Source organism: Oncorhynchus mykiss, chromosome 13, assembly GCF_013265735.2.
Source record: "Oncorhynchus mykiss isolate Arlee chromosome 13, USDA_OmykA_1.1, whole genome shotgun sequence".
In the NCBI taxonomy this organism is placed as follows: Eukaryota; Metazoa; Chordata; class Actinopteri; order Salmoniformes; family Salmonidae; genus Oncorhynchus; species Oncorhynchus mykiss.
Genome location: NC_048577.1, coordinates 63,601,529 through 63,627,315, shown reverse-complemented (window position 1 = coordinate 63,627,315; position 25,787 = coordinate 63,601,529). Strand labels below are relative to the sequence as shown.

Here is a 25,787-nt window from a genome sequence, read left to right as displayed (position 1 = left end):
AACAAAACAGCATTGACATTTTTCATAGCTATTTGTAGCTCTTGTATTTTATAGTACTGTAGGTATGGTATAAATTAAACTTTAATCAAAAACAAACAAGGTAGGCCTATCAAAATGAATTTCACATGCCTTGTATTTATTTGATTTATTTCACCTTTATTTAACCAGGTAGGCTAGTTGAGAACACCTTTATTTAACCAGGTAGGCTAGTTGAGAACACCTTTATTTAACCAGGTAGGCTAGTTGAGAACACCTTTATTTAACCAGGTAGGCTAGTTGAGAACACCTTTATTTAACCAGGTAGGCTAGTTGAGAACACCTTTATTTAACCAGGTAGGCTAGTTGAGAACACCTTTATTTAACCAGGTAGGCTAGTTGAGAACAAGTTCTCATTTACAATTGCGACCTGGCCAAGATAAAGCAAAGCAGTTCGACACATACAACAACACAGAGTTACACATGGAGTAAAACAAACATACAGTCAATAATACAGTAGAAACAAGTCTATATACGAGGCAAAAAAAGGCCATGGTGGCAAAGTAAATACAATATAGCAAGTCAAACACTGGAATGGTAGATTTGCAGTGGAAGAATGTGCAAAGTAGAAATAATGGGGTGCAAAGGAGCAAAATAAATAAATAAATAAAATAAATACAGTAGGGAAAGAGGTAGTTGTTTGGGCAAAATTATAGGTGGGCTATGTACAGGTGCAGTAATCTGTGAGCTGCTCTGACAGCTGGTGCTTCAAGCTAGTGAGGGAGATAAGTGTTTCCAGTTTCAGAGATGTGTGTATGGGGATATCTCCCTGAAATCAAAATGCTTTGAAGCCATTGAAAACCACAAATTGTACAATGGCATTCTTAGAATTTATATATATATTTTTCAATTATGATTGTTGTGACCATGGACGGGTCTTGGACATGTCCACGCTTGTTGGCAATGACTACATATCCCACAACTATGTACAACACAGGGAGGAAAAACGTCATAACGCATTTGACGCTCGAGCTTTCAGATGTCAGATTGATCGAGTTCGTTTTGCATAGCCCGGTGCCCCGGATAAACAGGGTTGACTCATTTTAGACCATTCCATTGGTCCTGAATAAAAATCTCCACACATCCGGAGCACCGGGCTATGAAAAACTAATCCGACCACTTCTTCGCTGTCTAAAAAGTGTACAGTTTGGTAATGTAACGTTATCGAGTTAAATTCATATGTGCTTTCGGTTTATAACTTCTTTTTTTAACTAGAAGCCCTGCGACACGGAGACAAACTAACGCAACATGCATGAAGATTGAAACAGACTTGCATCGTAGTTGCAGGACAAGCCGCAGCTTCTGAGCGGGGTAGATGCAGGGAGGGAGGGAGTAAAAAAGTCTTTGTGCTTCCCCTCCCCCTCATCAAAGCAAAGGGGGAAATGTCTCTTTCGAAAGGAGGTAAGAATTTTAACAATAATGTTAATCGTGCAACAAGACTGAATTTCCGATAAAGATGCATTGCTGGAAGTCAGGGTTATGTATTGCGTCATTGCATTAGACGTTTTTTGAAATATCAGTTCGTTTCCGGCTTAACGTTAGGGTCTGTCCTTGTACAAAGTTGCTAGCTAACTCCAGCTAGCTACGGTACAAGTTGTAATGTGGTGCCTAATTGCATTTCTCTGTAACCTGGCTAGAAACCATAAAATGTATGCGGATTCCCCGTGGTTGGTTGTTTCCTGTCAATTCCTGGAAATTTAAACAATTTGTGAACACGCGATAACGTTAGTTAGGCTACTTGGGGCTGTAAGTTGCAACTGTTGCTTGTTCGTTAGCTACCTTCCTACCGAGCTAACGTTACCTATAGCATTGTCTATTCGACCAAACGAAAAGTGCGTAGCTAGCCACACCGGTATCGATGTAACGTTAACTATATCGCGTGCGTTATTTTATTGGGAGCACGCATGCCATGCCTCGCGACTTGTCGTTTTGATGGGAAACCATGAGTCATGTATTTTTCCGACAGCGTTACTTGGTCTAATATTACCGTGTGCGTCGTCTCTCACGCATTCTTGCAATAGTTGTTCACTTATATTTGTCTCGCACATTTTCTACAAATGCCTGATCTATCATACAGTTGGTCTCCCTCTGACACTAAGTGATGTGTAGTTAGCTAGCAACAAGCAATGCTGAATAAAAACACCTGATGGAAAATAAATCAAGGCCCACCTACGTCACACGTGGGGACATTATGTTGTTGATGATGTGATATTATGCTACACCATCGTTTCCAAAACTCTTGTCCTGGGGATCCCAAGGGGTACACATTTTGGTTTTTGCCTTAACACTAACCGTTACACAGCTGATTCAAAATATCAACTGATTATCAAGCATTCATTATTTGAATCAGCTGTGTAGTGCTAGGGCAAACAACAAAACATGCACCCCTTGAAGTCCCCAGCACCAATTTGGGAAGTGCTGATCTACACAATCCTACTGGCATTACCACCAGGATCGTGAGAGGCCTGCTCACTGACTATTATGCTATCACAGGCAGCCCCTCTATAGCCTAGCTACCTGAATGCATGTGTTGACTTGTACTTCAGGCGACTTCTGCAACCTGTGGTTGTACAGCTGCTTCACTGTTGTGCTATGCTGACGTTATTGGTGCTCACCTTTCTTTCGGGAGCAGCAACAGCCTGTTTGCTTATAGTAAAAGTGTAGGATGAGCCCTGGGTTTTCCGTTGTGTCTGGACTTTTCTTGACCGCTGTAGCCAGTTTCACTTTGTTTAAGGTATTGGGTGGAGTTGGCTTAAGTGCTTTGCAATGCTTGTTTGTTCATTTCAAGTTGCTGTTGCTTAAGGAGGTTTTACAACAAATAATGCACTCTTCTACAATGGTGTTTGCCCTGCCCATACAAGAAATGTCAGCTGCAATGTGACACATTTTCAAGCACCCCGTTTTTGTTTTGTTTTACATTGACCTTTTAGTAATTTAGCAGACGCTCTTATCCAGACTGATTTACAGACAGTGCTAGGCTTTTAGCACAGTGGGTTAACACGGTCTGACCGGTGTGCCTTCTGACTGGCAGCCAGTCCCATCCTGGGATGGTTTATCTCCATTGAAAGTGCGTTGTAGTCCAGGACTAGGTTTAGAGGTAAACTCATTTGTATTTTATTCGTATCCCCCATTAGCTGTTGCTAAAGCAGCAGCTACTCTTCCTGGGGATCCACAAAAAATACCATGACATAATCCCAGAACGTCAATAGATAAGAACAGCTCAACGACTGAACTACACATCTTACATAACAAATAGAACCCTAAAAAGGTCCTACTGACAGTTACACACATTACTGAGTTACCCACACATCAGTACATGTACTTATGCCCCAGAGTTATTTGGGTCAGACAGGGGAGAGGCATTGTGATGTGTTGTTTTATTCATGTTTTTTCTCTTTTTAAGATAACTTTGCTGTTTGCTCGAGTCATTTGAGATGGAAATGAGTTTCACGCAGAAATATCGGGCCGATTTCGACAACAACTAAGAACGGTGAAGCACAAGGCTAAACGTCTCTGCTGTTTTGGTCCCGTACCTACCACGTTGTAGGAGTGTTACGTGAACCCGTGCACATGCACAGAAACTCTGACAGTGAGAGAGCACTGCTGCTTGTCCAGAGTGAAAAATAACCTGTTACTTGGTAGCTTCGTCATTGCTGGTTTAAGCGGGTTGATGGTGGCTCGTGACCCAGCTATTCACGCCGTCATCCAATGGGCTGCCCAAGAATTCTGAGTATTCATCTTTACACAGAAGACATAGCATACCTTGTGCAGGAGTCTTCAAACCAGTGCACCTGTCTGTGACTAAAGCCGGGTGGGGTTATTTTCCTCTAGAAGGTAGTGAATCACCTGTAACATGAGACACACACCACAGCTACGGCTGTAGCTAGATTAGTCAGCATCAATTATTTCAGTTTACCGCCTATAGGCTGTTGTTGTGCATGGTTCAGGCCGTTGAGGGGAGGCTTCCTTGGAAATCTGCTCTATTGCTCGACTTGTGTCATGTCTGATGGCGGCGTCCAAACTCAAGAATCGATGGCTGACGCGCACATCCATTCCATCTTGTGAATTGAATGGAAAAATAAAGTTGATTTTGGATGGAAAAATCAAGTTGATTTTGGTTACATATGGCCTTGACTATACACACACCACTGGTTATTTTACAACGCTTTACAAAACGATCTGTGTAGCAGGTAGAATGTCACATTGACACGATGCTGATGGCAAAGCAACTCGTATAGTGGAGTGTAAGCCCACTGTCTATAACCAAAGGGTTGTCGTGCAGTAAGCTTATTTGGCTGGGTTTAGGGTTTAGGTGGATGTACCAGGGGTTCAGAAAGCTGGAGGAGAGCTATGCCCAATGACATCATGCTTCCCGAAGGATCACGTGACAGCTATTCAGAAAGGATGTCTTGTTTGGTTGGGAGTCATCCTCTCTTGCCTGGATACAGGCACTAGAGGGGAGTGCACACCTGCCCGCCCCCCCCCCACCCCGAGGAAGTTAACACAGTAAGCATCGTCCATATGGGCTACCATTTGTAACATGAGAACTTCCAACTTGGTTTCGTCGACGTCAGACATTCCCACAAAGAAAGTGTTGGATACTGCATAGTCCCATGCCTGAAATGCTTAGAGTTGTAGGATTTTTAATAGCTCCTTCATTGAAATGAGGCCTGATGTGGGCCTAGCTGTCTACTAGTCAAATATGTGACCTCAGACACTCAAGGTATACTGTATGTCAGGGAGTTCAGCTGAAATAGAGTGCCACGTAAGATCCGTTTCTGCCATGCATTTTAGCTATGCATTACGAGCTAAGGGCAGTATTTAGCCAAACGAAATAGTTTCTTGCCATGCTTAAAACAATGTTGCGCTGTGGATCAGCTTTAATATTGCAGATTGTGGCTTCTAACAATGTAATTGTTAGAAATTGCATCATTTCCAATCCCCCATATATATTTTTTTTATAAAAAACAATATATATTAACAACAATTTCATTGAGTTTACTAAATTACAGTGAGGAAATCAGTCAATTGAATTGCATTTGGATTTCACATGACTGGGAATACAGATAAGCATCTGTTGGTTACAGATACATTTTAAAAATGGGCCTCACAATGGGACTCAGGATCTCACCACGGTATTGTACATTCAAATTGCCATCGATAAAATGCAATTGTGTGTTGTTGACTGTAGCTTATGCCTGCCCATACCATAACCCCACCGGCTTCATGGGGCACTCTGTTCACACCCTTGACATCAGCAAACCACTATCACAGTGCCATCCGTTTTGTCACCAACGCCCCATATACTACCCACCACTGGGACCTGTATACTCTCGTTGGCTGGCCCTCATTTCATATACGTCGCCAAACCCACTGGCTCCAGGTAATTTATAAGTTGTTGCTAGGTAAAGATCCGCCTTATCTCGGCTCACTGGTCACCACCCACCCGCAGCACGCGCTCCAACAGGTATATTTCACTGGTCACCCCCAAAGCCAATTCATCCTTTGGCTGTCTTTCTTTCCAGTTCTCTGCTGCACCCCAGTACCGCTACTTGCACACACATCTTCTGCACATCTATCACCCCAGTGTTTAATTTGCCATACTGGAATAATATCGCCACTATGGCCTATTTATTGCGTCACCCCCCTTATCCTACCTCATTTTCACACACTGCATTTAGACTTTCTCTATTGTATTATTGACTGTATGTTTGTTTTTTCCATGTGTAACTCTGTGTTGTTGTTTGTGTCGAACTGCTTTGCTTTATCTTGGCCAGGTCGCAGTTGTAAATGAGAACGTGTTCTCAACTAGCCTACCTGGTTAAATAAAGGTGAAATAAAAATAAATACAAAAACAGCCTGGAGGTGTGTTGGGTCATTGTCCTGTTGTGGTAGCCATGCTGGTTAAGTGTGCCTTGAATTCTAAATAAATCACAGACAGTGCTTTGCTGGTGACACTATCATACCTCCTCCATGCTTCACGGTGGGAACCACACATGCGGAGATCATCTCACAAGGACATGGCGGTTGGAACCAAATTTGAGATTTTTGGTTTCCACCGGTCTAATGTCCATTGCTCGTGTTTCTTGGCCCAAGCAAGTCTCTTCTTGTTGGTGTCCTTTAGTAGTGGTTTCTTTGCAGCAATTCGACCATGAAGGCCTGATTCATGCAGTCTCTGAACAGTTGATGTTGAGATGTGTCTGTTACTTGATCTCTGTGAAGCATTTATTTGGGCTACAATCTGAGGTACAGTTTAACTCTAAGGAACTTATCCTCTGCAGCAGAGGTAACGCTGGGTCTGTCTTTCCTGTCCTCATGAGAGCCAGCTTCATCATAGCACTTGGTTTTTGCGACTGCACTTGAAGAAACTTTAGAAGTTCTTGAAATGTTCTGGATTGACTGACCTTCATGTCTTAAAGTAATGATCGACTGTTGTTTCTCTGTGCTTATTTGACCTGTTCTTGTCATAGTATGGACTTAGCCCTAGTTGGTAAAATACCATCTTCTGTGTACCACCCCTACCTTGTCGCAGCACATCTGATTGGCTTAAACGCATAAAGAAGGAAAGCAATTCCACATTCACTTTTATCAAGGCACACCTGTGTGTTGAAATTAATTCCAGGTGACTACCTCATGAAGCTGGTTGACAGAATGCCAAGTGTGCGCAAAGGGTGACTACTTTGAAGAATCTCAAACAAATCAAAATATATTTGATATTTAACACATTTTTTGTTGTTACTATATGATTCCATGTGTGTTATTTCATAGTTTTGATGTTTTCATTATTATTCTACAATGTAGAAAATAGTACAAATAAAGTGTGGAATGTGTAGGTGTCAACTTTTGACTGGTTGTGTGTGTGTGTGTGTGTGTGTTTTTATATATATTGTGTGTGTGTGTGTGTGTGTATGTATGTGTATATATATATAACATTTGAATTGTAAAAACTCAGTTTTGAATCCGGCGTGGTTTTGTGAATCCTTACCTCCTCCCGTTTCCACTTGCCGCCTCCATTTTTGCAGTGATGCTGCAGTCAGTTGGTTGTAATTTTGAATACAGCAGACATTTCCATATTTTTGTTAACAATTCCACCCGTCCTATTTATATCATTTACAAATATTAAACCATTTTTAAACATATTTTTCAAAAACGTTATTTTTTGTTATTGTTGAGTTTAACAATATTTGTTTAATCCACCAGAAAAGACTGAACACATATTAAACCAAATTTGCAACCAGCTTTCTATGGCTGGTTTTAAAAATAGCGATATTTTGGAGAAAGTGAATGAAGGCGAAAAAGGCCATGCTACTTCAGTTGGGACAAAGGCTGTTTTTATACTGTTGTTCTAGGTCATTTTAAGAAGGTTTTGAATGCTCTTTTTTTAGCTCGACGGAGGAAATGAACATCTATTTTTACTCTGCTGGGTGCATGTGAGCATAGCACAAGTCAATGAATCTCCCCTCGCTGTGTTTCACTGGGAAGTCAATGAATCTCCCCTCACTGTGTTTCACTGGGAAGTCAATGAATCTCGTCTTATTGGGAAGCTGGATGTCTGCAGTGGCTCATCTGAGGAGAGCACGAGATGCTACCAGTCCAGTCTATACGAACTTGCTTTCCTCCAGATATGTAGGTTATTTGCTAACATTTAGCCTCCTGTGTATGTACTGTGTATGTACTGCATGTACTGTGTATGTACTGCATGTACTGTGTATGTACTGCATGTACTGTGTATGTACTGTGTATGTACTGTGTATGTACTGTGTATGTACTGTGTATGTACTGTGTATGTACTGCATGTACTGTGTATGTACTGCAGAGAATCCACCCACGATTAGGCTGCACTGTATTACCCAGCCAACACAGCACACCCAACCTAAATGCTTCACTTGAAACATTGCATAACGCTGCACTGCCTTGCGTTTATGAAGGGTGTCTCTGATGCTCTCTGCAGCCCTTTTTCCAGTTGTTAGTGGTACAGGGAGCCATTGGAAGCTTTAAACAGCAAGTGGTGTTTAAGTGTCTGGTTACTTCTGAGCCAATGTACACTATATACGAAGGTATGTGGAAACACTTCAAATGAGTGGATCTGTCTCTTTCAGCCACACCCCATGCTGACAGGTGTATAAGATCGAGCACACAGCCATGCAATCTCCATAGACAAACGTTGGCAGTAAAATGGCCTTACACGGAACCCAAACCGGCTGCGCGCCTGCTATCGTGCATACATTTATTTTGTCCCCCTACACCAAACGCCATCACAACACACAGATTAAAATATTAAAACAAACTCTGAACCAATGACATTAATTTGGGGACAGGTCAAAAAGCTAGCTAATTTGTCCTATTTAGCTAGCTTGCTGTTGCTAGATAATTTGGCCAGGGATATAAACATTGAGTTGTTATTTTACCTGAAATGCACAAGGTCCTCTACATAAAACGGCCATCCGAATCGTTTCTAGTCATCTCTCCTCCTTCCAGGCTTTTTCATCTTTGAATTTATATGGTGATTGGCATATACACTTTCATAGTATTACCACGACAACCGGCAAAACATTTAGTCTTTCAATCACCCACAATGAGGAGATGGCACGTGGGTACCTGCTTCTATAAACCAATGGGAGAGGCAGGACTTGCAGTGCAATCTGCGTCAGAAATAGGAATGACTTCTGTTTTAGCCCTTGGCAATGCAGACGCTCCTTGGCGCAATAATTGAATAACATGGATTTCTAAATGTATTTTGCGACACTCGCGCACGCGACATCTGATGTGGTCAGCAAGTTGCCACTGTCATAGGATGCCAGTCAGTTTGTCAGATTTCTGCCCTGTTAGAGCTGCCTCGGTCAACTGTAAGTACTGTTATTGTGAAGTGGAAAATGTCCAACCTCACTAATGAACTTTTGGCTGAATGGAGGCAAGTCCCTGCAACAATGTTCCAACATCTCTATATAACCTTTATTTAACTAGGCAAGTCGGTTAAGAACAAATTCTTATTTTCAATGACGGCCTAGGAACAGTGGGTTAACGGCCTGTTCAGGCAACCTTCCGGTTACTAGTCCAACGCTCTAACCACTAGGCTACCCTGCCGCCCCACATTTAATTAGGTAGGCTAGTTGAGAACAAGTTCTCATTTACAACTGTGTGACCTGGCCAAGATAAAGCAAAGCAGTGCGACACCAACAACAGAGTTACACATGGAATAAACAAGCATACAGTCAAATAACTCAATAGAGTCTATATACAGTGTGCAAAGGAATTACAATTTAGAAAATGTAACACTGGAGTGATAGATGAGCAGATGGTGATGTGCAAGTAGAAATACTGATGTGCAAAAGAGCAGAAAAGTAAATAAAAACAGTATGTGGATGAGGGAGGTAGATTAGGGTGGGCTATTTACAGATGGACTATGTACGGCTGCAGCGATCGGTTAGCTGCTCAGATAGCTGATGTTTAACGTCAGTGAGGGAAATATGTCTCCCGCTTCAGATATTTTTGTTTTATTTTTTTGCAATTCGTTCCAGTCATTGGCAGCAGAGAACTGGAAGGAAAGGCGGCCAAAGTAGGTGTTGGCTTTGGGGATGACCAGTGAGATGTACTTGCTGGAGTGCGTGCTACGGGTGGATGTTGTTATCGTGACCAGTGAGCTGAGATAAGGCGGAGCTTTACCTAGCATCGACTTATAGATGACCTGGAGCCAGTGGGTCTGGCGACGAATATGTAGCGAGGGCCAGCCGACTAGAGCATACAGGTCGCAGTGGTGGGTGGTATAAGGGGCTTTGGAAACAATATAAAGCTGCATTTTCAAAACGCAGACTATCAAATCTGGCTTTTTTAAACCATTTCACCTGCATTTTATTTTGAAAGTCATATATATATTATTATTTTGCTTCAGTAGTGATCAGGGGCATAAAAATATAGTTTACCTTCACAGAAAATACATTAGTGCAACACATTCGGCAGAAAATAGCTTCATTCATCAGATGACAATAGAAGTGCAACTCTATTTGGCAATCAGCCACACAAGTAAATGAGCTTACAATGAAAAAGCTAGCTATATATATTTTTGTGTTATTATAATTTTTTTAGCAAAAACGATACATGGCCATCAAATTTCTAGTGTTTATCATAGAAAGAATGTCGCTAGCTACATTTCCGGATGTTTTGCTGGAAGCTAATCGTGTATTTTACCAGAGAAAAGTAAAACAGAGAGTCAGTTCAGAGTGCTGTCTGCTGATAGAATGCCTGTTTCATGTATTCATCTGCGTGAAGTGCAACTGAAGCACAAAATTAGTCTAGGCACAAAAAAAAAGCATTTAAACCAGCATTTTACAAAACGTAGCAAGATTTTTCTTTTGCGTTTTCCTTTTTTGTCTGTGTGAAAACACAGAATTCTGCATTTAACAGGACCTCTGCAAATGTACCTGCCAATAGCTGGCAGAAATCAACCTGCCTCAGGCCCCGGATGAGAGCAGATCCTAAATATCTTTCTGCTGCATCACTCCCACTCATCCAATGTCGTGCCCATCAGGAGAGGAGGAAAGGGTCCATGTTTAGACTATAGAGGCACAGTCCTCGTCTGAATCCCACGTTCCTTCAGTTGGGGTTGTTGTTTTACACCAGCATGGCCCCATTGCCCTAGCCTGGATGAGAAGTCCCCACTTGTTGCTTGTGAACAGTGTTTAGGAATGCACTGTAGTGTGCATTTCACACAGGGAGAGGTCTCTGGTCTCCATTGTGTAGGCAGAAGCAGCCCTACTGCAGGAGCTAACATGAGTCACTGTTCAGTGAGTATTCCTCTGATTATGGTTGAGACTTTGGTTGGGACAAACCAAGGTGGTTAAATTGCTGCTTGTATGACAGTAGGTTTAGACAAAACTGAGGGTAAATGAGTGAGGTAATCTGTTTCTGCTTTCTCGCTCTCTGTGTCATCGTTCCGATTTATGAGCGAGTTGTTCACCTGTTTTCTATTGTTGAATAATCTCTGGGTAGATAACAAATGGAGCTGTACAGTCACTAACACCTTACGGTACAAGTCGGAAGTCCACACCAAAAACAGAACCAAGCATTCTCACAACACATGGTTCAATTAGGGGTTTCTCTGATCTGCTTTATTGAAAGTAAGAATTGACAGGTCATTGTATAGATAAGTTTTCTTAAAGAACTAGGCTGATCTTTCCTCTCCTCTCATAGGAAAGAAGAAGAACCCAGGCCTCAAGCTCTCCAAAGAGGTCTTTGATCAGCCCCCACCTGCAGCCGCAGCGTAAGGCTTCTTCTCTGTCATTGGTTGGCCGGATTCCAGGGTATCTCTTTCGTGGTCGCGCTGTGCATCTCAGAAGATCGCTACATCATATTAACGTGGTTTCTGAGATGGTGGGCTAAACACTTCTCCGGATATTGTGAGAGCTCATCATCTGTGCAGCACGACTCCAAAAAAGATGCCCTGGAAATTAGCCCCTGCTGTGTGTTTGTCACAAACGTGATGAGGACCTCAGTGCAGATGATGTGTTTGTTTTAATTTCTTAATAATGGTGACGAGGACCTCAGTGCAGATGATGTGTGTTTTAATTTCTTAATAATGGTGACGAGGACCTCAGTGCAGATGATGTGTGTTTTAATTTCTTAATAATGGTGACGAGGACCTCAGTGCAGATGATGTGTGTTTTAATTTCTTAATAATGGTGACGAGGACCTCAGTGCAGATGATGTGTGTGTTTTAATTTCTTAATAATGGTGACGAGGACCTCAGTGCAGGTGATGTGTGTGTTTTAATTTCTTAATAATGGTGACGAGGACCTCAGTGCAGGTGATGTGTGTGTTTTAATTTCTTAATAATGGTGACGAGGACCTCAGTGCAGGTGATGTGTGTGTTTTAATTTCTTAATAATGGTGACGAGGACCTCAGTGCAGATGATGTGTGTTTTAATTTCTTAATAATGGTGACGAGGACCTCAGTGCAGATGATGTGTGTGTTTTAATTTCTTAATAATGGTGACGAGGACCTCAGTGCAGATGATGTGTGTTTTAATTTCTTAATAATGGTGACGAGGACCTCAGTGCAGATGATGTGTGTGTTTTAATTTCTTAATAATGGTGACGAGGACCTCAGTGCAGATGATGTGTGTGTTTTAATTTCTTAATAATGGTGACGAGGACCTCAGTGCAGATGATGTGTGTTTTAATTTCTTAATAATGGTGACGAGGACCTCAGTGCAGGTGATGTGTGTGTTTTAATTTCTTAATAATGGTGACGAGGACCTCAGTGCAGGTGATGTGTGTGTTTTAATTTCTTAATAATGGTGACGAGGAAAACCCCTGATGCCAGGGAGAAGCTAACAAAAGAAACAGGGAGAGGTAGCTGTACAGTAATAGATGATGAGGTTATATGCAGATGTCATTACCTGAACCTCCTCTTTCACACCCTAAATTCTACCAGCCAGGTTTCACATAGCATCTTGTCAAAGTACAGTGGGATGTTCAATAAGAAAGAGCATTAGTTGTTTTGTGTTAAGTTTGATATCGATGTCACATCTTTAAACTAATGCATGGTATTAATCCCACTAACCTATCCTCTCTCCTCAGCCCCCCTCGAGATCTGGATTCCAAAGCCTGTGTTACCATTGGAGAAAAGGTAGGGAAGGGAGGAACGTTGTGCTCAGACTGTAGTACTTCACTTTCTATCACCTTTTGTGGTTTTACTTGGGTCATGTTCATTAGACACCAAACGGACGAAAACGGACTGAAACAGGGAGGGGCTGCTTGGGGTGTATTCATTACGCCGATTCTGTTGGAAAACGTTTCTTAACCGGAATGGGGACGGACCTGAATTTGTCCAATAGAAACTCCATGTTTTGTAACTTTGGACTAATGTTTACACCCCTGGACTGGTCCTATAAGAAGCACTTACTTTTGTTTTTCGTTGCTCAGCTTTTTGAAAATGTCTTCTGTTGCATGTCCTAATGAACACGACCGTAGCGTCTTCTCTAATGCCTTTACTGGTTGACTTTGATGTGACTGATAGACTTTTCTCACGCTGTGCATCTCAGACAAACGTGACGATCACCTCTGTGCAGATGATGTATTTTGTTTTAATTTCTGAATAATCCTGATGAAAGAAACCACTGATGCCAGAGAGAAACTCAACAGGAAGAGAGTTGTACTGTAGTCAACGATAAGTATAGGGTTTTGGTGTCAAAATGGTGATGTCATTACCTGACTCAGAAATTCTAAACTAAACCACCTGGGTCCAATAAGAAAAATGTATTTTTGTTTTCCGATGGGGCCTAATGAACACGACTCTGGGGTTTTCTCTTTTACATGTATTGGTTGAACGTGATGTGATTGGCTGATAGACCTCTGTCTCTCTCCACTGTGTTTCTCCCTCTGGCCAGAACTTTGTTATGAAGGCAGATGACTTGGAGCAGATTGGGGAGCTGGGTAGAGGAGCGTATGGCGTGGTGGACAAGATGAGACATGTGCCCAGTGGGCTTATCATGGCTGTCAAGGTGGGTGGAGTGCTCCAGGGTGCATGTTTAATGAGCCAATGTTATGGAACGTTGCAGATAGAAATGCCAGGAATAGAGACAACACGATTCCTTATGTCAGAGGTGTGTTTGTTCTACATAGCATATGTGTATCTGAATGTTTCAAAATGTTGCCTTCTACTGAAACAGACATTTTAGATTTCTGTACATTGCATTCGGAAAGTATTCAGACCCCTTGATGTGAATAAGGTATTTCATTTATTCATTATTTCTGAATTACTGAATCCATTTTAGAATAAGGCTGTAACGTAACAAAATGTATAAAGAGTCTACGGATCTGAGATCTTTCCAACGGCACTTTATCAGAGATGTTTATTAGATGTTTTCAAAAGTCAAAACAGACATTTTCTATTTACATATCTGAGATGTTGATTAGATAAGTGTGCGTGTCACTTTTTAAAGACGAGCCACACAGCTCTATCTCAACATCAACACTCCTGACCAACACAGACCTGTGCTGTTTTGACAACTCCTATGGTCATTTTGGGCTCCCGAGTGGCACAGCGGTCTAAGGCACTGCATTTCAGTGCTAGAGGCGTCACTACAGACCCTGGTTCGATTCCAGGCTTTATCACAACCGGCCGTGATTGGGACTCCCATAGGGCGGCGCACAATTGGCCCAGCTTTATCCAGGTTAGGGTTTGGCTGGGGTAGGCCATCATTGTAAATAAGAATTTGTTCTTAACTGACTTGCCTAGGTAAATAAAGGTTAAATATGTTTTTATTGTCAAGCCAAACGGGACAATGAATGACCTCTGTGCAGATGATGTATTTGTTTTAATTTCTGAATAATCCTGATGAAAGAAACCACTGATGCCAGAGAGAGAAAAACAGGTCGTTTAACAGTAATAGATGAGGTTATGGTGTCGTATGCAGATGTCATACCAAATGTAAAGTTTATTTTCACCGGGAAGTCATCATCTTTAACAAGAATGCCCCTGAACTATATGTAATTTACACACAAAAATAAAATAGATACATTATGGAAGAGATAGTTAGTGTTCCTGTGAGTCTTCCATTCAAATTGCCTTGGTCTGAGCCAAAGGGCTTTGTTCCTTCTAGTGATTGTATTTCTGTGACTGCCCCCCCAGAGGATCCGGGCCACAGTGAACACCCTGGAGCAGAAGAGACTGCTGATGGACCTGGACATCTCCATGAGGACCGTGGACTGCTTCTTCACGGTCACCTTCTACGGCGCTCTCTTCAGAGAGGTCAGCTCTCAGCACCACATCTGTAGCACAGCCTGAATTTACCTGGACACTGTCACTCAGCACCACATCTGTAGCACACTGGGTTTACCTGGACACTGTCACTCAGCACCACATCTGTAGCACACTGGGTTTGCTTGGACACTGTCACTCAGCACCACATCTGTAGCACACTGGGTTTGCCTGGACACTGTCACTCAGCACCACATCTGTAGCACACTGGGTTTGCCTGGACACTGTCACTCAGCACCACATCTGTAGCACAAACTGGGTTTACACAGGCAGCCCAATTATTGTATTTTGCCCATTTATTGGCAAAAGTTCTGATTGTTCAAAATACCAATTATTGGCCAAATTTCTGAATTGGGTTACTTGTGTAAACAGCCAGCACACCGTCAAATTAAGAGTTATCTGGACTTACTTTTAATTGGTAATAAAGAAAACCTGTCCTTGTTTCATTCCCTTCATCAACTGGTTGGAAAAGACTTAACAGGTTGTTACTTTCCCCAGCAAGAAAACCAACAATTGTCACTCAAACCGAAAGGGAAACTAAGAGTCACTGAGAACAACCAAAAGGAAATGGGTGGGTTTTAGGAGGTGTTCTGAAGGTGTCGAGATGGGAACCAGCACAGGTGTAACACGTGCTGACTAACGAGATGGGGGGGGGACCAGCACAGGTGTAACACGTGCTGACTAACGAGATGGGGGGGGGGACCAGCACAGGTGTAACACGTGCTGACTAACGAGATGGGGGGAACCAGCCCAGGTATAACACGTGCGGACTAACGAGATGGGGGGGGACCAGCACAGGTGTAACACGTGCTGACTAATGAGATGGGGGGGGGACCAGCACAGGTGTAACACATGCTGACTAACGAGATGGGGGGAGACCAGCACAGGTGTAACACGTGCTGACTAACGAGATGGGGGGAGACCAGCACAGGTGTAACACGTGCTGACTAACGAGATGGGGGGAGACCAGCACAGGTGTAACACGTGCTGACTAACGAGATGGGGGGGGGCACCAGCACAGGTATAACACGTGCTGACTAACGAGATGGGGGGGACCAGCACAGGTGTAACACGTGCTGACTAACGAGATGGGGGGGGACCAGCCCAGGTGTAACACGTGCTGACTAACGAGATGGGGGGGAAACCAGCCCAGGTATAACACGTGCTGACTAACGAGATGGGGGGGACCAGCACAGGTGTAACACGTGCTGACTAACGAGATGGGGGGGGACCAGCCCAGGTGTAACACGTGCTGACTAACGAGATGGGGGGGAAACCAGCCCAGGTATAACACGTGCTGACTAACGAGATGGGGGGAACCAGCCCAGGTGCGACACGTGCTGACTAACGAGATGACACCAGTCAGTGCGCCCTACGTGCTAAAGTACTATACGTGCTAAAAGTCCAACCTCAAAACATAAATGTAAAAAACTAACCTGTGAAAACGACATCATGGTGGAAGCCTGTGGCTAGGCTGGCTTTCACTTGGCCACTTCTTTCTTCCCTCAAATACATTTTCAATTCAGTTGGGTTTTCAAACTAGGATTAAAAGTAGTCTCCTCTGTATTAGTCATGGAAGGACCTATTTGTTTTTCTTTGTGTGTTTTTGTGTGTGTCACACTGACCTCTGTGCAGATGATGTATTTTGTTGTAATTTCTGAATAATCCCGATGAAAGAAACCACTGATGCCAGAGAGAGAAAACAAACAGGCTGAGTATTTTAAAGAGGTAGTTGTACAGTAATAGGTGTTGTCTCTGCGTTGCCAGGGAGACGTGTGGATCTGCATGGAGCTGATGGACACGTCTCTGGATAAGTTCTACAAGCAGGTGATCGATAAAGGCATGACCATCCCTGAAGACATCCTGGGGAAGATCACTGTAGCGGTGAGTGGACACCTGGGTCGTGTTCATCAGGACACGCAATGGAGATCATTTTAAAAATGATTTGCAATGGAAAACAAATGAGTTTCTTATTGGTCCAGATAGTCCCTCCCTGTTTTAGTTTTTCATTCTGTTTGGTGCCTAATGAGCACCACCCTGACCTCTGTGCAGATGATGTATTTGTTTTAATTTCTGAATAATCCTGATGAAAGAAACCACTGATGCCAGAGAGAGAGAACAGAACAGGAAAAACATGCATAATGCTGAAGTCCACTCTCCTATTGATATGATTTATATGGTCATCTTTAAGAAGTGTCCACAGCAGCTTGTTGTGATGCTGTATAAGGAACAGGCACACCGTTCCCTCAGGTTATCCGGAGTGATGTCATTAAAATGCAGTGTGTGTGTGTAACTGCTTCTCTCTCTCCAGATCGTCAAGGCTCTGGAGCATCTGCATAACAAACTGTCAGTGATACACCGAGGTAAATGAAGGATACGCTTTCGTTAGCCTGCCGAGCTAAAGCCAAGGCAAACGCAGCTCCCCAAGCTAACACAAGTCTTCATGTCTTGGGCACGGATACTCATCACTCGATCACGTCCTTTACTCATGTTGATCTGAAATGGCTCTTTATTTGATTTGTATTATTATTATTATTATTACTTATTGTTTGCTCTCCGCCACGCTTGGAGGGACTAAACTATTCCTGATGATTAAAAATCTGTTTGTTTTTTCTAACTTTGTGCAGATGTGAAGCCGTCCAACGTGCTGATCAACACACAGGGCCAGGTGAAGATGTGTGACTTCGGCATCAGCGGCCACCTGGTGGACTCTGTGGCCAAGACCATGGACGCCGGCTGCAAGCCCTACATGGCGGTGAGTAGGAATGGGTGCGCTCTGACACCTTCTCGGCCATGTTCAGTAGGCAACAGGGTTTCTGTCAGCCGGTAATAGACGGCTTTTTAAAATGTATTTATGAAAAGCCAAAAAAAATGTAGCTGCCGAGGGACAAAATAAAAACTCCTATTGCAGAATAATGTGTTTTAGCCCGTTGATTGATGGAAATACCAGTCGACGGAAAAGCATTTGACCGGTCATGCTTACAGTGCATTCAGTACAGTATTCAGACCTGATTTAAAAATGGATTCCATTCATTTATTTTTATAATGACAAATCGAAAACAAGTTTTTGCAGAAATATTTGCAAATGTATTACAAATAGAAATACCTTACTAGCATAAGCTTCCAGACCCTTTGCTACGAGACTCGAAATTGAGCTCAGGTGCATCCTGTTTTCCATTGATCATCCTTGAGAGGTTTCTACAACTTGATTGGAGTCCACTTGTGGTAAATTGTGTTTCCCATTTATATATGCAACGGTATGTGTAGGTAACACACCACTTTGTAATGAGCTGGAGGCAGTAACATTTTGAAAACAACATTCTTACATGTGATTGTTTGAAACCTGAATGTTTTACTTCATGTTAGGAGACATGTCTTACCTTCCTTCAAAGTCAAATCTCACCATAGAAACGTGGTGGCAATTATTTCAGACTTCCATATGCCATTGAAACCAGTAGCATATTCAACTTTCTTTTCATTGTCCAGTAGCCAAAGGCACAATCCTAGTCATGTTAGCAACCCGTGCTAGTTGTTGCATCGTTAGTTCTCCCCTCTGTCTAAATTGTGTGTGATTTTTGACAACAGTGTTTTCATGCTAATTGCATTATGGAATAAACATCTGCGTATAACCTACTGCCTTGTGCTCATTGTTGTGTTAATAATGTGAAGAAATAATGGTTTATTGACATTTTAAGTTAACGTTCTGCTCTGTTGCATCAGCCTCGTTATTTTATTTTAATGTAACCAAGGCCTGCTGGTTGTATGAATTTGGAATCCTTCGCCCCACAACTGTCCCAGAAGCCTACCAATAGAATAGGTCAACTTTTCTGCTATGGGGGGGTACTAGATTGACATAGGCGAGTGATGTTGCTGATGTTGGCTGAGGAGAAGGACACGTGACAGTCATTCTAACATCTTCAAATTGTTTATCAGAATTTGGTTATAAGGACGCACACCGTTGCATCCTGGAGTGGCATGTTCTGTTAAAATGAATAACCATCATCTGAACGTGATTTCAGTGGGTGGACTCCCTAATCAGATTACACACCCAATGTCTACATTTCTCAAATGTTCTGTTTAAATGAATAACCATCATCTGAACGTGATTTCAGTGGGTGGACTCCCTAATCAGACTACACACCCAATGTCTACATTTCTCAAATGTTCTGTTTAAATGAATAACCATCATCTGAACGTGATTTCAGTGGGTGGACTCCCTAATCAGATTACACACCCAATGTCTACATTTCTCAAATGTTCTGTTTAAATGAATAACCATCATCTGAACGTGATTTCAGTGGGTGGACTCCCTAATCAGACTACACACCCAATGTCTACATTTCTCAAATGTTCTGTTTAAATGAATAACCATCATCTGAACGTGATTTCAGTGGGTGGACTCCCTAATCAGATTACACACCCAATGTCTACATTTCGTGAATGAGCACATTTCTCAAATGTTCTGTTTAAATGAAAATGCTGCCGGTCAAATGTACCGCTCCACATTTTCCTAAAGGAAACCCTGTTTTAGAGAAGTTTGACACGTAAAGAAATCAAATGAAACTTCCATATCGGACAAGTTAACGTGGTACCTCCTACGTTTCCATTTTGTGCCGACTGAACACGACCCTGGTTGCAGCCAGGCTTCTTCAGGCATTGGTTGGCCAGATTCCAGGTTCTTTTTCGTGGTCAAGCTGTGCCTCTCAGGAGATTGCTACATCATATTGATGTGGTTCCTGAGATACTAAACGTGACGGTCACCTCTGTGCAGATGATGTATTTTGTTTTAATTTCTGAATAATCCTGATGAAAGAAACCACTGATGCCAGAGAGAAACTAAACAGAAAGACAAGGAGAGTGTTGAAGAGGCAGTTGAACAGCGATAGTGAGGAGGACTGGGGAGAAGAGGAGAGGTGGCTCTGACACCGTCTGGGCCACATTCAGTAGGCATCGCATGGAAAACGTCTAACACAACAAATACTTAACACGACCCTGGTCTAGTTGTGGTTGGGAGCGCACTGCCTGAATGAAATAGGACTGGTGCTTGTTGTGTTGATGTCGTTGTTATATGTTACAGTGGTATTCTTATCCTTGTTATATGTTACAGTGGTATTCTTATCCTATATGATGTCGTTGTTATATGTTACAGTGGTATTCCTATCCTATGTGATGGCGTTGGTGTCATTGTGTAATGGTGTTGATAGTGTTTTCATTCCCTCGGTTTCAGCCGGAACGGATAAACCCCGACCTCAACCAGAAAGGCTACAGCGTTAAGTCAGACATCTGGAGTCTAGGAATCACAATGGTGAGTCACAGCACAATGGTGAGTCACAGCACAATGGTGAGTCAGGGTCATGTTCATTAGGCACCAAACAAGAAAATGGGACTGAAACGGAGAGGGGCTACCTGAATTTATGTGATTTGTTTTCTGTTGCACCATTAGTTTGTAACGGTGTGTCCTAATGAATACAACCCTGGTCTGAGTGATGATTTTACTGTATTGTCCCATGTTTCTTTGTGACGGTAAATACCAGTCTCCATAGTTGACAGATGAGCTCCTGACTGCCTCCCTCTGTGGGATAACAAACCTCTGTCTGGTCCTCTGCCCCAGATTGAGCTGGCCATTCTGAAGTTTCCCTATGACTCGTGGGGTACACCCTTCCAGCAGCTGAAGCAGGTAGTGGATGAGCCCTCTCCACAGCTGCCCTCGGACCGCTTCTCCCCTGAGTTTGTGGACTTCAGCTCCCAGTGGTGAGCCCATCTCTCTCTCCCTGTCTGCATTCCAAATGGTACCATCTTCTGTTTAGTAAGGAAGGAAATCAGAACTCATTTTTTTAACCAGGGGTCACCTTTTTTTCTCCCCAAATACTGTAAAACTATTTGGTGGAATGTTTCCGCGCTGAAAATATACAGAAACATTAGTTTGAAAAAGACTAGTGTATTTTCATAAGAATGATTAAGCCTAATCATACTAAACCAAACTGATGTTGTGGCTGTAATTCATCAGTGTGAGCAGTGTTCAATGTTGTTAATCTATTTAGAAAATTCCAAAGAACAGGCAGAATAAACTAAATGGAACATCTGTAGGCCTATATTGAAAAGACAGATTTTGGTTTGTAACCCTGAAGAAATTTCAACGTTCCAAACCGAGCCCCGTTCCAAACCGAGCCCCGTTCCAAACCGAGCCCCGTTCCAAACCGAGCCCCGTTCCAAACCGAGCCCCGTTCCAAACCGAGCCCCGTTCCAAACCGAGCCCCGTTTCAAACCGAGCCCCGTTTCAAACCGAGCCCCGTTTCAAACCGAGCCCCGTTCCAAACCGAGCCCCGTTCCAAACCGAGCCCCGTTCCAAACCGAGCCCCGTTCCAAACCGAGCCCCGTTCCAAACCGAGCCCCGTTTCAAACCGAGCCCTGTTTGAGAATAACAGTTCCTGATGCACATCACTTCACACTGGCAACCCTTTTTTTCATTTGGAAAAAGAATCGGTTGTGTTTTCTTGTTATATTAGATCATGTTTTTTGCTCTAAAATAGGTGTCTTGACTGTGATGAGTGCTCAGGAAATGAACAGAACCAGGCTATGCCATTGCAAAGCCACAGAGTTCTACATGCAAGCGCCCCTGCTGAGGTTACTGCCTTTTACAAGATTCTGTTTCACCATATAATATAACCAGTTGATATTATGCTTTCAAAAAATGAATCTTAAATGGCAATTGTTTTATTGACTGAATGTGAGTTCTAAAAGTAACAAAAAATAGATATATTCTCCATTCTGAGTTCTCTGAAAAAAATCCTGCGAGTAACTCGAACAGTTTGAAAAAAAAAAATGTAAAATGTAAACCGCCCATCCCTACTATTTAGTGCACTACCTTTGACCAGGACCTATAGGAGTAGGGTTTAAAGTCCTGGTCAAAAGTAGGGCACTGTATAGGGAATAGGGTGTTATTTGGGATGCTGCCTATCTGGCCTTACTGATGAGGCAGTTGAACCAAACACCACCAGGTGGCACTGCCCTGCTGTCCCCTCCCTGTGGGTCCAGGCCTGGGCACTGTCCTGCTGTCCCCTCCCTGTGGGTCCAGGCCTGGGCACTGTCCTGCTGTCCCCTCCCTGTGGGTCCAGGCCTGGGCACTGTCCTGCTGTCCCCTCCCTGTGGGTCCAGGCCTGGGCACTGTCCTGCTGTCCCCTCCCTGTGGGTCCAGGCCTGGACACTGTCCTGCTGTCCCCTCCCTGTGGGTCCAGGCCTGGGCACTGTCCTGCTGTCCCCTCCCTGTGGGTCCAGGCCTGGGCACTGTCCTGCTGTCCCCTCCCTGTGGGTCCAGGCCTGGGCACTGTCCTGCTGTCCCCTCCCTGTGGGTCCAGGCCTGGGCACTGTCCTGCTGTCCCCTCCCTGTGGGTCCAGGCCTGGGCACTGTCCTGCTGTCCCCTCCCTGTGGGTCCAGGCCTGGGCACTGTCCTGCTGTCCCCTCCCTGTGGGTCCCCTTCAGCCTGTGCATCTCTGACTGCTACAACATATGTGGTTGGTGAGACTGATTGTGGGACTTCCTGGTTAAATGAAAGCATTTAAACCTTCTCCAGACATGATCAGATCTGTTTATCTGCCCAGTGTGAATGCAACCTGGGGGAAAAAGACAACCTGGAAATGAATCCACCTACATTTTTGTGGACGACCCAGTTGTCCTGACCTAGTCCCGCCTTGGCCCACTCCATAAATGTCATGCTGTAGCTTATCTGGTGGAAATGTGTTTTGGTGTACTTAGAGTTGCACAATTACGGCAACTTTCCCAGGTTGGAGGATTCTGGATTTCCTGCTGATTCCTTTCTGATTCTGGGAATCTCCTAACTGAGATATCTGGGAAAACTTTCCCAAAAATCCCAGATATCAGAATGTTGTCCTCCAAACAGGCTTCGATGTGTTGGGGACTCTTACTAAAGGTATGTTTTAAGAAGTGTCCAGTATTGAGGTATGTTTCTCAGTTGTTTGTTTTGTTTTCTCTCTGCAGCTTAAGAAAGAAACCCAACGAGAGACCCGCCTACACAGAACTAATGGTTGGTTTTAGATCCTCATCAGCATTTGTTTAAATCGGTGACCGGTGAATATGTGTAATGTGGTTGGATTGTAGCCGTTGTTTTTCTCTCTTCATTCACAGTATCTTTGTAGAAGCTCACTTCCTGTCTCTGTTTCCTCTTTGTTATGTGTCCACAAGAGGACAGGCTTACCCAAGTGTTTAGTCCAACCATGATGATGATGTGTTCTTGTATTTAAATCTTGTGTGCACCACATATGTTTAAGTCTTGTGTGTAAATGTGTACTTTCTGTTGGACTCCTGTTTATTTTTAGGAATTGTTGACTCATGGTGTTTTCTCATATATTTTTTTTACAGCAACACCCCTTTTTCACCCTGCATGACTCCAAAGAGACGGACGTAGCCAGCTTTGTCAAGATCATCCTGGCAGACTGACAGGCCCCTCCACCCACCAGGGTAGGAGGTAGGCGGGACTTCTCCACCCACCCACCAATCCAAGGCCTTTCAGAAAGCTGACTGGAATTGATCTGCCACACAACTCCAACTTTCTTTCCCCAAAGACTGACGACAGCTCACAGAGGCCACGTGGGAAAGCGCTTGTAATATGAACTCAAGATGTTGATGGTGTCCACCCAAACTGGAGATGGTCAACTCGCCCACGGGTCCAACAAACCTTTCCCCTCCCTCTACTCCTACAAACTGAACTGATTCAAACTCCTCACTGTACCAGTTTTCTGATTGGACAGTGTCTGTCAGCAGGAAGAAAATCTCTCTTTACACATACTGTATGTCCATCACTCTGAATTACACAGAAAGCCAAAAAGAATTGGGTGAAATGTGTACATCTCTGTATAATGAATTGAAAAGATATATATTTTTCATTTATGCATTTTATTTTTCCTGATACAGTTTGTAATACTGTATATTTTCATCAAATATGAATTTAAGGGTGTGTCTTTACTCTTTCTGAATGGTATCATGAGGGGAAGAGGTGACCTACATTTCTCTTTTCGCCTTCTGGTGATTGGTCAGTAATGGGACGGCAGCTGCTGTCGTCGGGCAGTGTTTTGGGAGGCTCTGGAGGGGTCAGACTCACTAAGTTTCTTTGTAGAGGGAAGTTCAAAGGTGAAAGCGTGACTGGGGGGCCCTGTACAAAAGGAATTGCAAGTCCTACCTAGGTCTCTTTGGTGGCATGGGAATGCAATGCTGACCCTATTATACAACCCCCTCACCCATCTGTATATGCCCCTCTGCCCTGCCCCTTCCTAACCATCTGTATACGCCCCTCTGCCCCGCCTCTTCCTAACCATCTGTATATGCCCCTCTGCCCCGCCCCTTCCTAACCATCTGTATACGCCCCTCTGCCCCGCCCCTTTCCTAACCATCGGCTCTGTCACCAAGAGTGCTGTAAAGAGTATGTAAACAGTGTATTCTCATATAGTACATGGACTTGTAATTGGGGGAATGATAATGTAACTTCAGACTGCTGTATTTATCTTCCAGTCCCTCCGAGCCGTTTTAAAAGCTGTCTTTTCATTATTAATTGTGACTATTATCACTTGGTTTCCTAGATGTGGTTGGGGGCTGCTGTTTGACCCATTTTAACTTTTTAAATTTAAAATTTTTCTCAATTTCCTTTTCCCGAGTGGCGGACAGGAGCATGTCAGTATGGTGTTTCGTCCCTGAAGCACAGAGAGGTCTACGGAGCCTCATGCCTTACACGGACAGTATGTCAGGGAACATCATTTATGTGTGTTGAAGATGTAAATACTATTTTGGACAACTTTTTTTCTCTTTTTAAATGTAACGTTGGCAACGTGGCGGCAGAGAGGACGTGTAGTCGTGTGCTACACGGCTGATTTGATGTGTTCTCGTTGGTTTTAACGCAGTCGGTGTGTGAGAGAGGCAAACGCAGCCTGCTGACTCCTCCTGTAATCATCTGTTTGATTGATCTGCTGCAGCCACCTCTCAGGTTTCAATGCCCTGCTTTAAGTCAGCGGAGGCGGCCATGTTTATTTCCCCACCATGTTGTACCTCTCTCCGGCGCTGGGTTGTGTTCATTAGGCACCAAACGGAAGAAAACAAACCGTGAGGAACTACCTGGACTTGGTCCGAATAAGAAACGCTAATGTTCGGTTCCACGTTGCAAAATGTTAAAAGCTTCCCGTTGCATGCCCCAATGAACGCAACCCATTATGGTGGAAGACTACTTATGTGTGAGATCATGCTAGGCTGTGAATGGGTACCTGCCATCTAGGCTTGAATCCCAAATCGACCCCACCCAATCCCTAGACAATCATCTAGGTCTGAGACCGATTTGGAGGTATGAGCACTATAACAAGGTGAAGTAATCACCATATTGGTTACAGTTACCACTCCATACTTTCTAGAAGTGCCCTGGGGAGTAGGGAGGCTCTGGGTTGATCTGGAACTCAACCCGCTGGACTCTGCTATGCAGTGGCCCTCAGGTCTTCCATCAGGACTATGAGAATCCTGCCATGTGACCGCCAGTGGTGGTGGTGGCACTTGCCCTTAGTGTTTTTAGGGTGCGCCCAAAAGGATGCCCTATTTCCTGTCTCTTCTTTCTAGGGAACCGGGTGCCATTTCAGACGCAGCCCTGGTCTGTAACTGGTAAGCCTACCCGGTCTTCTCTCAGCCTCTCTGACGTACATTGTAGTGGGCTTCTTATCAAAGTTGGTGGATGAGGAGTATTTATAATATGTGAGTAAAGAAGGGAAAGCAAATAAAGAGCTGCTGTGATTTGACCTTTTTTTCCCTTCTTGTCGGCCATCTTAGAAGTGGACCACTGTCGTCCTCGGAATAGTTCCGTTCCACTTTTTAGTTCCGTAAAGCAGACTAGAGCAGTGAACAACACATTAGAACCTAGCTTGATGGGCCTTTTGATGGGCCCATTCACAATGTGTTCATGGCTATCCGACTGACTGGGTTAGTTCTTTATGGGTCACTTTGTAG

At 43.6% G+C, this 25,787-nt stretch overlaps 1 protein-coding gene across 1 annotated transcript; it reads left to right on the top strand.

Annotated features, from left to right (window-relative positions):
- Positions 1-1,024: 1,024 nt before the first annotated feature.
- Positions 1,025-25,579, top strand: LOC110487439 (dual specificity mitogen-activated protein kinase kinase 6). Its single transcript, XM_036941877.1, has 12 exons — positions 1,025-1,437; positions 11,224-11,293; positions 12,613-12,661; positions 13,422-13,535; positions 14,666-14,785; positions 16,562-16,678; positions 17,106-17,157; positions 17,422-17,549; positions 20,022-20,099; positions 20,406-20,545; positions 22,791-22,836; positions 23,172-25,579. The coding sequence occupies exons 1-12, from the start codon at positions 1,419-1,421 to the stop codon at positions 23,247-23,249; spliced, it is 1,011 nt and encodes a 336-aa protein (XP_036797772.1). The 5' UTR covers positions 1,025-1,418; the 3' UTR covers positions 23,250-25,579.
- The last annotated feature ends 208 nt before the right edge of the window (positions 25,580-25,787 follow it).